Genomic DNA, 13,674 nt, shown 5'->3' with positions numbered 1-13,674 from the left:
AGAAGGACATGTCTCAAGTTTGGGGAGATAAAGTCGGAAGTCCTTAAATTGGGTTGCTGTGGTACTCCGCAGGGATCCGTACTCTCGCCTATGTTATTCAATCTGGCGATGTCGAAGTTGGCTAATACACTGGACACTGTCCAGGATATTGGCTATTCTATCTACGCGGATGACATTACTATATGGAGTGTCGGTGGTAGTGATGGAGAGCTTGAGGCTAGGCTGCAGAAGGTGGTAACGCTTGCGGAGGAGTATCTGGGTCTCATGGGGCTCAAGTGCTCCACTAAAAAGTCGGAGTTGTTGATCTTAAAATCTAAGAAGCTAGGTCGTAGGCCGAAGGGTTGGATACCGGAAGTTGAGCCTTGCATTAGAATTCATACTAGTGGAGGGTCGGTGATACCCAAAGTTGAAGCAATCAGGGTCCTGGGTTTTGTACTTGAAGCGAACGGGTCGAACATTAGAACCATTCAGCGTATTACCAAGAAGACGGAGGAGGCGATAAGACTTATAAGAAGGATTTCTAATAGGCATAGGGGTTTAGGAGAAGAAGATGCGATGCGCTTAGTTCACGCATTTATTATGTGTCATTTCTCGTATGTGGCAGCTATGCTAAATTGGAATAGGGGGCAGAAAAATAAATTGGAAGCATTAATCAGAAAAGCCGTCAAGGCTGCGCTTGGTCTGCCTATGACTACGTCAAACGATATGTTACGACTCGGTTTGCATAATACGTTAGATGAAATTGCCGAGGCTCAGCGTACTGCACAGAGGGAGCGGTTGCTAGGTACGCCAGCGGGTAGGTATATTTTAGAGTCAATTGAAGAATCGGTGGCTGTGTCGAACGATAGGGCGCCGCTACACGAGCTGAATGTGAACCTTAGGGCAAATATAATGGTTCGTCCGTTTCCGCGGAATGTGCACCCCGTGCACAATGTAGGGAGGCGGGTCGCGAGAGCTAGGGCTTTGTTGCGAGAGGCAAAGGATCAGGAGGAGGAGTCCGCTTTTGTTGACGCCGCATGGATTAATGGTAAAAATGCTTATTCGGTGGTGGTGGTAGATGGCAAAGGGAGCGTTAGAAATGCTGCTTCCATTTATACCAAAGATCCGGGGGTTGCCGAACAGGTGGCTATTGCTCTAGCACTAATTGATTCAAGAGGAGTTTTGGTGTTTAGTGACTCGCGATCTGCGATTAAAGCCTTCTCGAGAGGACTTGTTGCGGAACCGGCTAACAGACTGCTGCAGGGTAGGGATATCACTTCGCATACTGTTACTTGGTTCCCGGCGCACATGGGGACAGTGGACTGCCTGGGTGAACATTTTGCCTATATCTCCAGTGCATCCCATTACACACAATCCTTCCTCAAGTTCAAAGAACGTGCAGAGCGACAGCCCCTTGATCGGAAATGTGGCCATTATGAAGATTACAACCGCTCGTTTAGTCTAGCTGAGCTCAAAAATTCTCTTGCTTGTTGTAACAGCTCAGCACCGAGTGGTGACCGTATCATATATGAAATGGTCAAGTATTTGCACCCTGAAACACAGAAAGCACTCCTCTCACTTTTTAAAGTCATGTGGGCCGCTGGATATATTCCATCTTCTTAGAAAGAAGCTATAATAATGCCCATACTCAAACAAGGAAAAGACCCGTCCCTACCTTGTAGTTACAGACCTATCGCTTTGACAAGCTGTCTCTGCAAGCTCTTTGAAAAGATGATAAACCGGCGCCTAATCTATATCCTTGAGAGCAATGGACTACTAGATCCTCATCAGTGTGGTTTCAGAGAAGGTAGATCGACCGTAGATCACCTTGTCCGCACTGAGGCAAATATAAGGGATGCCTTCATACATAAACAGTTTTTTCTCTCCGTATTTCTTGATTTGGAGAAAGCATACGACACCACATGGCGCTTCGGCATTATTCGAGACCTTCTCGCTATGGGTATCCGCGGGAGTATGCTAAGTATCATTGAAAGTTACCTTTCTAACCGCACATTTCGTGTTAGGGTGGGCCATGCCTTGTCAAGGTCTTTCACCCAGGAAACTGGGGTTCCACAAGGTGGTGTGCTAAGCTGCACACTCTTCATTGTGAAAATAAATTCTTTGGGCATGGCTATCCCACGAACAATGTCATACTCTGTGTATGTAGATGATGTGCAGCTTGGTTTTAAATCGTGCAACTTAACTATCTGCGAATGACATGTCCAGCATGCACTAAATAAAGTGGCAAAATGGGCTGAAGAAAACGGTTTTAGGTTGAGCCCACAGAAAAGTACATGCGTTCTCTTCACGAATAAGAGAGGAATAGTACCATGTCCTGCTATTGAGCTGTCTGGTAGCAGATTACGGGTACGCGCCGAGCAAAAGTTTCTCGGCATTATATTGGACTCTAAACTGACATTCATCCCGCATATTAAATACTTGAAGGCTAAGTGCCTCAAGACAATGAACTTATTGAAACTTCTATCAAGTACAACATGGGGCAGTGACAGGAAATGTCTCTTGAACTTGTATAGGTGTCTTGTTGGCTCACGTCTTGACTACGGCGCTATAGTATATCAGTCCGCTACACCAAGTGCTTTAAAGATGCTGGATCCTGTCCATCATTTAGGAATCCGCCTCGCGACCGGAGCCTTCAGGACAAGCCCCGTACAAAGCCTTTATGCAGAAGCAAATGTATGGTCACTCCATCTTCAGAGATCATATAGCAGTTTTACATATTTCCTCAAAGTAATTTCAAACCCTGAACACCCCTCTTATTTATGCGTAAGCGATATGACCGATGCCATGCTCTTCAATAACCGACCTGCAGCGAGAAGACCGTTCTCTTTGCGTGCAAGGAACCTTAGTGGGGAAATGGGTGTTCCGGTGCTTGAATATTGTCTTATGTCTCCAGCGAAACTGTTGCCACCATGGCAGTGGCAGCTGATAGAGTGTGACACATCCTTTGTAGAGATCACTAAACATGCGCCAGAGACACATATTAAAATGCATTTCTTAGAACTACAGTACAAGTACTCGTGCACAGAGTTCTACACTGACGCCTCTAAGTCGCATGCCGGGGTGTCCTATGCAGCCATTGGTCCATCTTTCTCTGAATCCGGTGTACTGCACCCTGAAACAAGTATGTTTACGGCTGAGGCCCACGCACTATTGTCGGCTGTGAAACATATAAGAAAATCAAATCTTCAAAAAACAATTATATTCACAGACTCCTTAAGCGTCGTAAAAGCATTGAAGTCACTCTGTAAACACAAAAACCCTGTACTTACTGAGCTATATTCTATTCTCTGTAGAGCGTCTATCTCTGGCCAGCATGTCATCATATGCTGGGTACCTGGCCATAGAGGCATCGAGGGGAATGTACTAGCTGACGAAATGGCTACATCACTCACCTCACATGCAATTATTCCTACGGCTGCGGTCCCTGTTACAGATCTGAAGCCTCTCTTACGGAAGAATCTGCGAAGCCACTGGCAACGCTTATGGGACATGGAAACTAAGAATAAGCTTCACTTGATTAAGCCAAAGTTAGGTTTCTGGCCCCCGAAAACGAAAACACGACGTACTGATGTCCTATTCTGTCGACTCAGGATAGGACACACCTATGGCACCCACAATTTTTTACTGACAGGAAATGAGCCTCCAACGTGTGGTAGATGTGGGGAGAGGCTGACCGTTCTTCACGTACTCCTGGAGTGTCGGGAATGCGAAGCTGAGAGAAAGAGACATTTTCCTCTTGTATATCGCCACCACACCCCTCTCCATCCAGCAATGTTTCTTGGTGAAGAAGCGTTCTTTGACACCACAGCCGTCATAGCTTTCTTGAACGATGTAGACTTGCAAGTTTTTAGCCCCATAAATTCATAGCACATCCTCTTCTTAGAGGATGCCGCTGTGATGGTTGTCTTGCAAAGCACGTGCCTCCAGGCCCTTGCATCCCAAGGGCTCTGTTAAGGCAGCAGTGCTTATAGCAAAAAGTATATCTATGAGATATGTCACTATCTGATAATTATCTTACAATGCGTATTTCGTGTTCATTGTACAGCCCATTAATCATTGGCATAATTTTATCTTCTATAGGTTTTTATGCACACTAGAGCAACTGTTTTTAGGCTCCTATACAGCCACCGTATCATCTGCATTCGTCAATCATAGCTCCATTGCGAACACATTAGCACCGGCCTGGCGCTCTTTGGCCACACTTGGCCCTTGCGCCAAAAAACACCACACATCATCATCACATGGGGACAGTGGAGGGAGCCCCGCGTAACCTCAACGAGGTGGCGCACAGGGAGGCACGAGGATTAGTGTACTCCCTGTGCGCCCTGAAGTACTCCCTGAAGGGGCTGGATCTCCCGCTCCTGAGTACAGGGACCAGCTGTTAACCTACAACGAAATCACCAAGCACTATTACCTAGGGCGCAGGGCATTCCCCCTACCAAATTCTAAATTAAATAGGCCACAGGCGGTTACATTAAGGCTTCTGCAGACACGTACGTACCCTAACCCGGTCATCATGAACAAAATTAATCCGGACTGCGGGGCTTCCCTCTATTGTAGTAAGTGTGGGGGTTTGCTCGATTTAGAACACATGCTTTGGCGCTGCTTGGCGTTGGCCGGTGATGGTTCTCGAGGTGAACAGTGGTGGCAGCGGATGCTGCACAGTGAAGTGCTGGCGGACCAATTCAGGGCTGTCCAGAGGGCCCGTGTGACGGCAGAGGGGCTCGGCCTCTCTGTACCGACGTGGGAGCGGCCCGCATCAGTCCCAGACTGATCCCTCAGGACCTAAATAAAGTTATTCATACCATACTATACTGAAAAAGAATGCTTAGCGGGTGTGCGGGCAATTGGTAAATTCTGACACTACTTGTACGGTAGACCCTTTAAGGCTGTCAGCGATGACCACGCCCTCTGCTGGCTTGCCAACCTCAAGGATCCTTCAGGCAGACTAGCCCGTTGAATCCTGGGCTTACAAGAGTACGGTATTACAGTTGTCTACCGATCTGGAAGAAAGCACAGTGACACTGACTGCCATGCGCACCACTCCCTACGACGTCCTCGGACCCTGACCGTGACTTCCCATTTGTCGGCGTTATTGACGACATAAAGAAGGCTGAGCAACAGCGCGTTGACGCTGAGTTGCTGCCACTGATGGAGCACCTGCAAGGAGTTGAAGGTTTTTTACCCCGCTCGCTCGTGCGCGGCTTATCATCATACTACTAGCACAACAACGTCCTTTACAGGAAAAACTGTGGAAACGGCCCCAATTCGTACCTCCTCAACATGCCGTCGGCGTTACGCCAAGACATTTTGCAAGCCTGCCATGATGAGCCATGCGCGGGACACCTGGGATTCGCTAAGACATTAGCAAGGATACGACAGAAGTATTACTGGCCCCGGCATTATTCTTGTGTGCAACGGTACATGCAGACCTGCAGCGATTGTCAGCGCCACAGGAAACCACCAGTTAAACCGGCTGGCTTTCTCCATCCTGCGGACCCTCCTCAAGCACCGTTCCAACAAATAGAAATGAATTTACTTGGGCCATTCCCAATGACCTTTTCGCGCAACATATGGATTGTCGTCGCTACTGACTACTTAACCCGGTACGCCGAAACCGAAGCTATTCCGGAAGCAAATTCGTATGAAGTGGCCAAGTTCTTTGTACGCCCAATCGTCCTACGACATGGTGCACCGTCCGTTCGCATCACCGACTGCGGTACAGCATTTACAACGGAACTTGTGCAGGACGTTCTTTAGCTGACGCATAGCTCTCACCGCAAGAGGACTGCGTTTCACCCTCAAACCAATGGATTAACGGAACGTCTGAATAGAAAGCTGGCTGATATGCTCTCCGTGTATGTCGACGTAGAGCACAAGACGTGGGACGATTTCTTACCCTAAGTGACTTTCGCGTATAACACTGTTATACAGGACACTACACAGTTTACGCCTTTAGAACTTGTATACGGGCGCCACGTCACGTCAACACTTGACGCCATGCTACCTCTGGCTGATATTAGCCCGACCAGCGAGCACGTAGAAGAGTTCGCACAAAGAGCCGAAGAGGCACGCCAGCTTGCTCGGCGTCGTATCCGGAGCCAACAGCATACTGACACCCTTCGATACAACTGGGGTCGACGCGACGCCCATTGCAATACCGGCGCCTGCGTGTGGGTCTGGACGCCCGCCCGTTGCCGTGGACTTTCGGAAAAGTTGATCCGCCGGCATTTTGGTCCCTACAAGGTTACACGCCACCTCTGTGACGTGACCTACGAAGTCGTCCCCTGCAGTTCTGACCCCGGTTCACTCCGTCGTCGTCCTCGCGCTGAAGTTGTTCATGTAGTGCGCATGAAACCATACTATGCGCGTACGTGAACGCCGAGATGCACCTGAGGAGCTCCATTTATTATGTCGCTGAAAGAAGTTTTTGACGCGACCGAGACGGTCGCTTTTCGCATAGGGGGCAATTGACACAAAGATGTGGTGCTCCCGCAGCACAGGACGGCACACGCAAAGGCCGGCGCCACGAAACACGATGAAGTGCGTAAGCTGCACGCTCTTCTTCTGGCCCGCCATTAAAGAGAAATATCTATTTTGTAAGAATCCGTCTTCAATCTACGTTACATTATGATGAGACCGGTGAAACTAAAGGTGTCAATGTTAATAACTTTTTCAAAATATCGAATAGTTATCTTGTGTCACCCCGTCACCTTGTGGTCGCACCACTCACCCCATGCATCTCAAGGAATCGTCCTTTTATATCAAAACGGCCAGCTTTAAAAACAAAAGTTTTAGTAGAAACAGCCGCGTTATATAAAGTCCCCGTGAAGGTCACGTAAACAGCCAGAGAAACACGCGAACTATTAAGGGGTGGAAAGAGTGTATTCACTCTCACAATAAGGATGATTACGATGACGATGCTAATAACAATGATAGGTATTAAAACGTACGAAACGTCACAGATTTGAAATTCAGAGCACAACTTCCTAAAGACCGTAAATCAGGTTGAGTTTGCATATTTCATAAATAAAGGTATTATTATTATGGTCTTACACAGGCTGCAACATTTACCCTCACCACCACGGCTTCAAAAAACTATTTTCATGCGAGACCCAACTCGCCGAGTTCACCCATGACATTCTGCATTTCATGGATCTTCATTTGCGGATTGATGCCATTTTCTTGGATTACTCGAAAGTATTCCTCCGCGTTTCCCACAATCACCTACTTCAAAAACTCGCATCTATCGGAATCCCAACTAGCTTGCTTACCTGGCTTGAACACTTCTTAAAAGGGCGCAGGCAGTTTACCTCGGCAAATAACCATAATTCATTTGTTAGCAGCGGAACATCGGGTGTGCCACAGGGAGGTGGTTTATTACCTCTGCTTTTCCACATCTACATCAATGACTTAGCTGCTAAAATTAAGAATAAATTGCGTCTTTTCGCGGATGACTGTGTCTTATATTCCCCAATCAAAGGCTCGAATGACGTCACCGCACTACAACACGATCTCGATTCCGTCGCAGTATGGTGCGAGGAATGGTACATGCCGCTTAACTTTACTAAACGCAAAGCTCTGTCATTCACCCGCAACCACAGCTTAACCAGTCACACCTACACCATAAATTCAGCTCCTATCAATATAGCCCCGTCTTACAAATATCTTGCCGTTCACATGACATCGACACTATCATGGGCTACTCATATTGACACCATCTGTTCTAATGCTTCACGCACCCTTGGATATTTAAAACGCAATCTGAAAGCCCCATCACCAGAAATAAAGAAGCTAGCAGATCTAATATTCGTACGTCCGCAGTTAGAATATGCGTCATCTATCTGGCACCCTTCTCAATCATATACAACCTATGACATAGAAGCAATACAACATCGTGCTGCTCGGTATATAACTTCCATTTACTCTCGTGATACCAGCATAACCGCACTAAAGCGTTCACTTGAACTATCATCACTTGCTTCCCGCCGGATCCTCCCTCGTCTCTGCTTGCTTCACACCTTTTATTACCATCCACACTCCAGGCATTACCTGTTAAATCCACCCTTACGTACATCCTCTCGCTTAAGCCTCAGTCGTCCCATAGCAAACATTAACACCCGATCATCTGCCATGCACACTTCATTTTTCCCCGACGCTATAACCCATTGGAACCATCTGCCAGAAGATATCGTGTCCTGCACTGACCGTGAAACGTTCCGCGGAATGGTAAATAACCACACTGTTTAATTACCGATCCCACCTACCCTTACTCTAACACGATGTTCCCCTCTTTTTCACAATTGTTCCTGGCTGGTATTTGTTTATTGTTGTTGCTTTACTCTTCTGTACATTTGTTCTAACATTGTTACAAGGAATAAAGCCCTCCCTTACGTGATGCTTCCGGGCCTTTAAGGTGAAAACAAATGAAATGAAATAGGGAGACAAAAGACACGGACAAGTTGCAGCCGGCTCTTTATCCGCGCTAAGGCAGTAGTGTATTTATGGCTCCAGAACAATTCCAGACATGTATTTTTTGCAGCTAAGCCAAGAGAAAAGAAGTATTTTGGCCTATAGTAGTGTAATATAGGCACACGTTCTTGATGTGTTAAGATATAAGGAACGTGACCAATGCGTTGAGCTCTCGTTTGCAGCTTTCTTGTTTTACTTAGCAATAAAGGTGTTATACTTAGTGTTTTACTTAGTGTTAAACTTAGCACCAGATTGGTCAAACATTCTAGCTTTACAGGAAAACTACAGCCAGCTGGAAAGTTCTATAGATTTATAGGTTAATGGGTAACTTGTTTTGCTCCAAAGGTCTTAACCGGAACTATATTGAGAACCTTGTAAAAAATACAGATTACAATACCCCGTAATGCGATTTGAGCGCTGCTCTGTACTTGTTTTCATTTCGCGATATATTGCAGTCATCCGCGACGCGCCAGCACTTCATTGCGCCGTGGATGGCTGTTTAACCGAGACGATACTTGCAATGAGGTTCTGTCCGAGACAGGAAACTATTGCGTTCATATGGACTACTGCACACTATGGCGGGGTGCCGTACGGTAGGGTGTGCCGTTGCGAAGACGCATTACACCCATTTTAGGATTGTGGGTAGTATCATATCCGACCAATTTGCTTTGCCTGTAGCCATTTCATGCTTACTTGTACTCTAGATTACGGGAGAGCCCAAAATTTCTTAATTTTAGAGCGCGAATCTTAGGTACCCGTTCCTGCGCTGGGCGTCAGCGCCGTCCTTCGGCGTAACCAAGTCAACGAGCGCAGCGAAATAAGAGAGGAACGCAGCGGGGGATGAAAGACGGTGATAGCCGAGGGCGCGTGCGGAGGAAAGCGGACGAGGAGGGTTAGGGAAAGCATGAGAAGCGTTGTGCGGCTCATGATGGACGATGGCCGCCAGAGTAACGCGCGTCGTCGCCTCGATACGCTCGCTCGCCTCCGCTCCGTTCTCGAGGGCGAGGTACTAGAGTGTTTTAATTGGGCGTGTTTACGCTTCGCTCAGCAGCTGAGCGGAGCAGAAGCGCGAATGCGCATGCGCCGTTGGCTTAGGCGTAAGCTGGCTAGCGGAGCGAGGAACACGGTCCGCTTAGAAGTTGCCTGAGCGGAGCGTGCTGCGCAGCACTTTGGCTATCATCGGTGTCAGAAATGATTGCATTGGATGCAGAAAGCAAGCTCCCTGGCTATCACGTGGCGTTCCCCAAAACTTTGCTTTATTTTCTATTGGATAAAATCAACCGGTAAGGCATTACAAGCGCACGTCTAGAGACTTCATGGACGAAAAGTTACAAACACACACACACACACACACACACACACACACACATATATATATATATATATATATATATATATATATATATATATATATATATATATATATATATATGGGTGTGCGTGTGTTTTAATGTATAAAAGTGTTTAAGAGGTGTTTCTATTTTCGTATATTACCTTGAATTTGGCCAGAGGGCGCTGCAGCTTCGTAAGGTCCGCTCTGCTACGCTAAACGTACAACTACAACATGAAAATCGCCCCCCGCACCCACTATGGCTTAGCGGGGCCACTCGGAGCGGAGTGTACCGTAAAGACGCTCAACTAAAGCACTCTACTATACGTGTGTCGTCTGTTCATCAAGGGGCTGATTGAGCGGAGTTTTTTCCTGCGGCGGCTGCAGTCACCGCGTCGCCCCAGTGCCGTCTCTCCAGATTAGCGAGGCAGTTGCGCCACAATTAGTGCCGCTTGCAACGTGCCTCACAAGAGTGTCCGTGCCAGCCATATATCGTGAAATGAAAACTGGTATAGAGCTGCGCATTAGGGTGTATCGTAATTTTTGGTGAATTTGTAATATTTGCTTTAAATGATGGTTTGTGACAGTGTTTGATATACTAGGAATGTCCTTGTTTCATGTCATATCACAATTGTCATGACTTACATACAAAATGACGCTGTATGTGTTGTAGCTTGAAATACCTTCAATGTTTTGTTCATTTTTACTGCTGCAAATTGTACACGAATATAGGAACAAAATAGCTTCGGCAATATGCCTAATGTTTTCCTGCGCACTGTGTGTGTACACGCTGAAGGAAATAAGACAAATTTAAAAAGAATCAACACGCCATCTTTTGCATCAAACGGTGAAAAATATTCATGGGTTTTATGTGCGAAAACAAGGTATGATTATGAACTGCAGAAAAATTGAAAAGCGATTGACTTGGAACCTGGCTATTTTTGGGCAACGCACGAACAAAGAATACACGAGAATGAATACATGGCAAGCGCTGGTTTAACAAATGAAAGCTTTTATTTTAGGAAAAATATTATTTAGACAGTAATAAAGAAAGTCGTGTGTAGTACATGTAAAAAATCATCACATCCTCAGGGGAAATCAACAAACGCGATCTCTTCGTTGGATGGGAAAACTGATGGCTGACTTACAGAAATGCTCTTGTTCTTGACTATCTTACATTCCTATAGTCAGGTACAACTTTAGAAAAAAGGAGAGGCCCCACTCAGATGACCGAAGCGCGATCGCCGACTGCCTCCGCTATTAATATAGTCCCGCTCAAGAAATCATGCTCATGAAACGCGCATTTCTCGGTATGAGTAAGGACTTTTGTTATTTTGAAGACTTGTTTAGTAGAGCTCTCACGTGCTACAGCACGTGCCGGATTGCGAGAGTAAAAGAACCCCGTGTCTTCGACAACGTTGCACGTCGTCTGCTCTTTAGCTTCATTGCAAGTGACAAAAGTAGAAAGAGCAGCTCTGCATGGCTTTTACTCTTTGCTTTTTTTAGACGACACATTTACTACTTCTTTTCCGAGCTTAAAATGAATCGGTTGCTATTTAAGAAGTACTTTTAAAACACGCACTTCTCGAAACCATTACAAACCTGTGGCGAGAAGACGATCGAGGCAGGAAAGGTATAAAAATGCTTCATTCATCGTTTCAAATAGATACTCTTGGTTTTAAATAGCATAAAATTTATACATTTTGGTTTTGTGCTTTCACAATTTCTTTCTCTTTTAACTATTTTTTTGCAAGCCTGCACTCTCGCCACTTCGCGAAAGGCATTCCGTGCGAGTTTTCCGAAATGGAGCCCAGCCAGGTGACATGGGAATGTGATCCCTTGTTGCCGAACGAGCCTTGTGTCACCTAATGTCCACAGGACCAAGGAGTCTCGACAAGAAGAACAAGAGTGGCCACATCCTGAATAGAGATTCACGCAACATGACCTTCCACTGCTATATGTATTGGCGTATCAGGGAGCCTGAACACAGCGTGGAGGATACGACCAAGTTTGTCGCCGAGATGCTCGGTGTCAGCGAAAGCAAAGTGTTCATCGAGAGGAGGGAGGTCAAAGCGTCGCATATTTCGTGTGGCAAAGTGTGGACGCCCTCGCGAAAACGTCCAGGAAATGCGGAGAAAAGAAGACCCAGCACGAAGTGTGACAGCTTCACGTTGTGCGCGCTGAGGTCACGTGTGCACGATTTCTTTCGCCGCAACGAGATACCGACTGTTCAGAAGATAACTAACGAGTTTTCGAAGCGTATGGATCTCCCATCACTGAAGCGGTGTACTGTGCATAGTCTGCTTGTCGAGATCGGATTCAAGGACGAGAAGAGGAGCCGCGGTTCGCTGCTTATCGACCGGGATGACATTGCTGAATGGCGGAATCCCTACCTTTGTAACGTGCAGTGCTACCGGGCGGAAGGCCGAAAGATCTTTTTCCTCGACGAGACATGGCTGACGGCGGAACACACTCGGTCGATCGTGTGGAGAGACAACGTGGTGCCGAAGCGCGGACGCCTGTACACTCGAGCAAATGGCCTGTCGACAGGTCTGAAACAACCGTCTAGAAAATGCTAACTTAGAAAGACAGAAAGCTGAGCTGGTTGGTAAGGATTCATTGTGCAAAAGAGAGGTGAGGCGTGCAGACTGGACACAAGAGTAGAGAAGTGGTCAACACGAACGCCGACTATCAACTGAAGGGAGCACTCACTTCAGTTGACAGTTGGCGTTCGTGCTGTCCACTTCTCTACTCTTGTGTCCAGTCTGCACGCCTCGCCTCTTTTTTGCAGAAAAATGCTAGCGTCTGACTATGACGCACATCGGCAGCGATAATGGCTTCGTCGACGGCTGCTTGGTTGCATTGCGAGGCGAAAAAACAGACGACTACCCCCAAGAAATTTACGAAAATCACTTCGAGTGATTGTTTAATGACGTTCCGTTGCCAGCTGGTAGCGTCATTGTTTTGGGCAATGCACCTTACCATACCCGGCGAGAAGAAAAATTGCCGACGACAGCTTGGAAGAAAGAAAAAATACAGGAGTGGCTCAAAAGCAATAACATCACCTACAGCGAAACGCTGGTGAAAAAGCAGCTGCTTCAGTTGGTAGCATACGCTTTCTGGGCTATATCATAGACAATGCAGCTGAAAGGGCCAGTTGCATTGTACTCAGGATCCCATCGTACCACTGCAAATTTAACCCCATCAAGCTCGTGTGGGCAAAGGTGAAATATGGCATCGCTGCGGACAACAGATACTTCAAGCTGTCCATGGTCGAAGACGTCTTGAGGAAAATATAATGGCGGAACACTAGAAGAAGAACATTCACCACGTGATGGACCTGGAGGCCAAGTTCAGGCTTTACGCGTCTTGGAGTGACCACATCCAACCAATCATCATCCAACTCGGTGAAGATGACACTGAAGAAAGCTACTTTGTCGGCGAGCTGTCTGGCATTGAGCCCGCCAGACACATTGAGCTCGACAAAGCACAGCAGCTTCTTGTAAACTGAAGAACAGCCCTTATTAGGGCTACCAAAAGTTTACCGGTGGGTTCGCAGCAGCCAACCATTCTCCCATGGATGGATGAATGGATGAAAAATTTTATTTGGGCCCTTTAGGGCGCGCACTAGCACGCAGCGAGCCGCTCCCACGTCGGGACAAAGAGGCCGAGCCTCCGCCGCGTCGGGGGCCCGTTGGACAGCCCATAACTGTTCTTCCAGGTTGGGGCTGTGCAGGAACGCATCCCAGCGTTCAGAAGTGTTGCTTTCATCACCGCGAAACGCGGGACATCGCCAGAGCATGTGAGGTAAGTTCGCCAAGTCATCGCATAGTGCAAATGTATTTGTTGTCTGAATTTCAGGGTAGATCTTG

The 13,674-nt window shown here is 47.0% G+C and overlaps 1 protein-coding gene across 1 annotated transcript in view; it reads left to right on the top strand.

Annotated features, from left to right (window-relative positions):
• Positions 1 to 13,313, top strand: part of LOC142559409 (uncharacterized) — a 73,365-nt gene extending 60,052 nt beyond the window's left edge. Inside the window, exons 6-7 of the mRNA XM_075671007.1 lie at positions 11,681 to 11,898; positions 13,116 to 13,313. Of these exons, the coding sequence (XP_075527122.1) occupies positions 11,681 to 11,898; positions 13,116 to 13,313 (416 nt within the window). The remainder of the gene's footprint in view (positions 1 to 11,680; positions 11,899 to 13,115) is intronic.
• Positions 13,314 to 13,674: the final 361 nt, after the last annotated feature.

The sequence above is a fragment of the Dermacentor variabilis genome, chromosome 10 (genome assembly GCF_050947875.1).
Source record: "Dermacentor variabilis isolate Ectoservices chromosome 10, ASM5094787v1, whole genome shotgun sequence".
In the NCBI taxonomy this organism is placed as follows: Eukaryota; Metazoa; Arthropoda; class Arachnida; order Ixodida; family Ixodidae; genus Dermacentor; species Dermacentor variabilis.
This window is presented reverse-complemented; position numbering and strand designations above follow the sequence as displayed.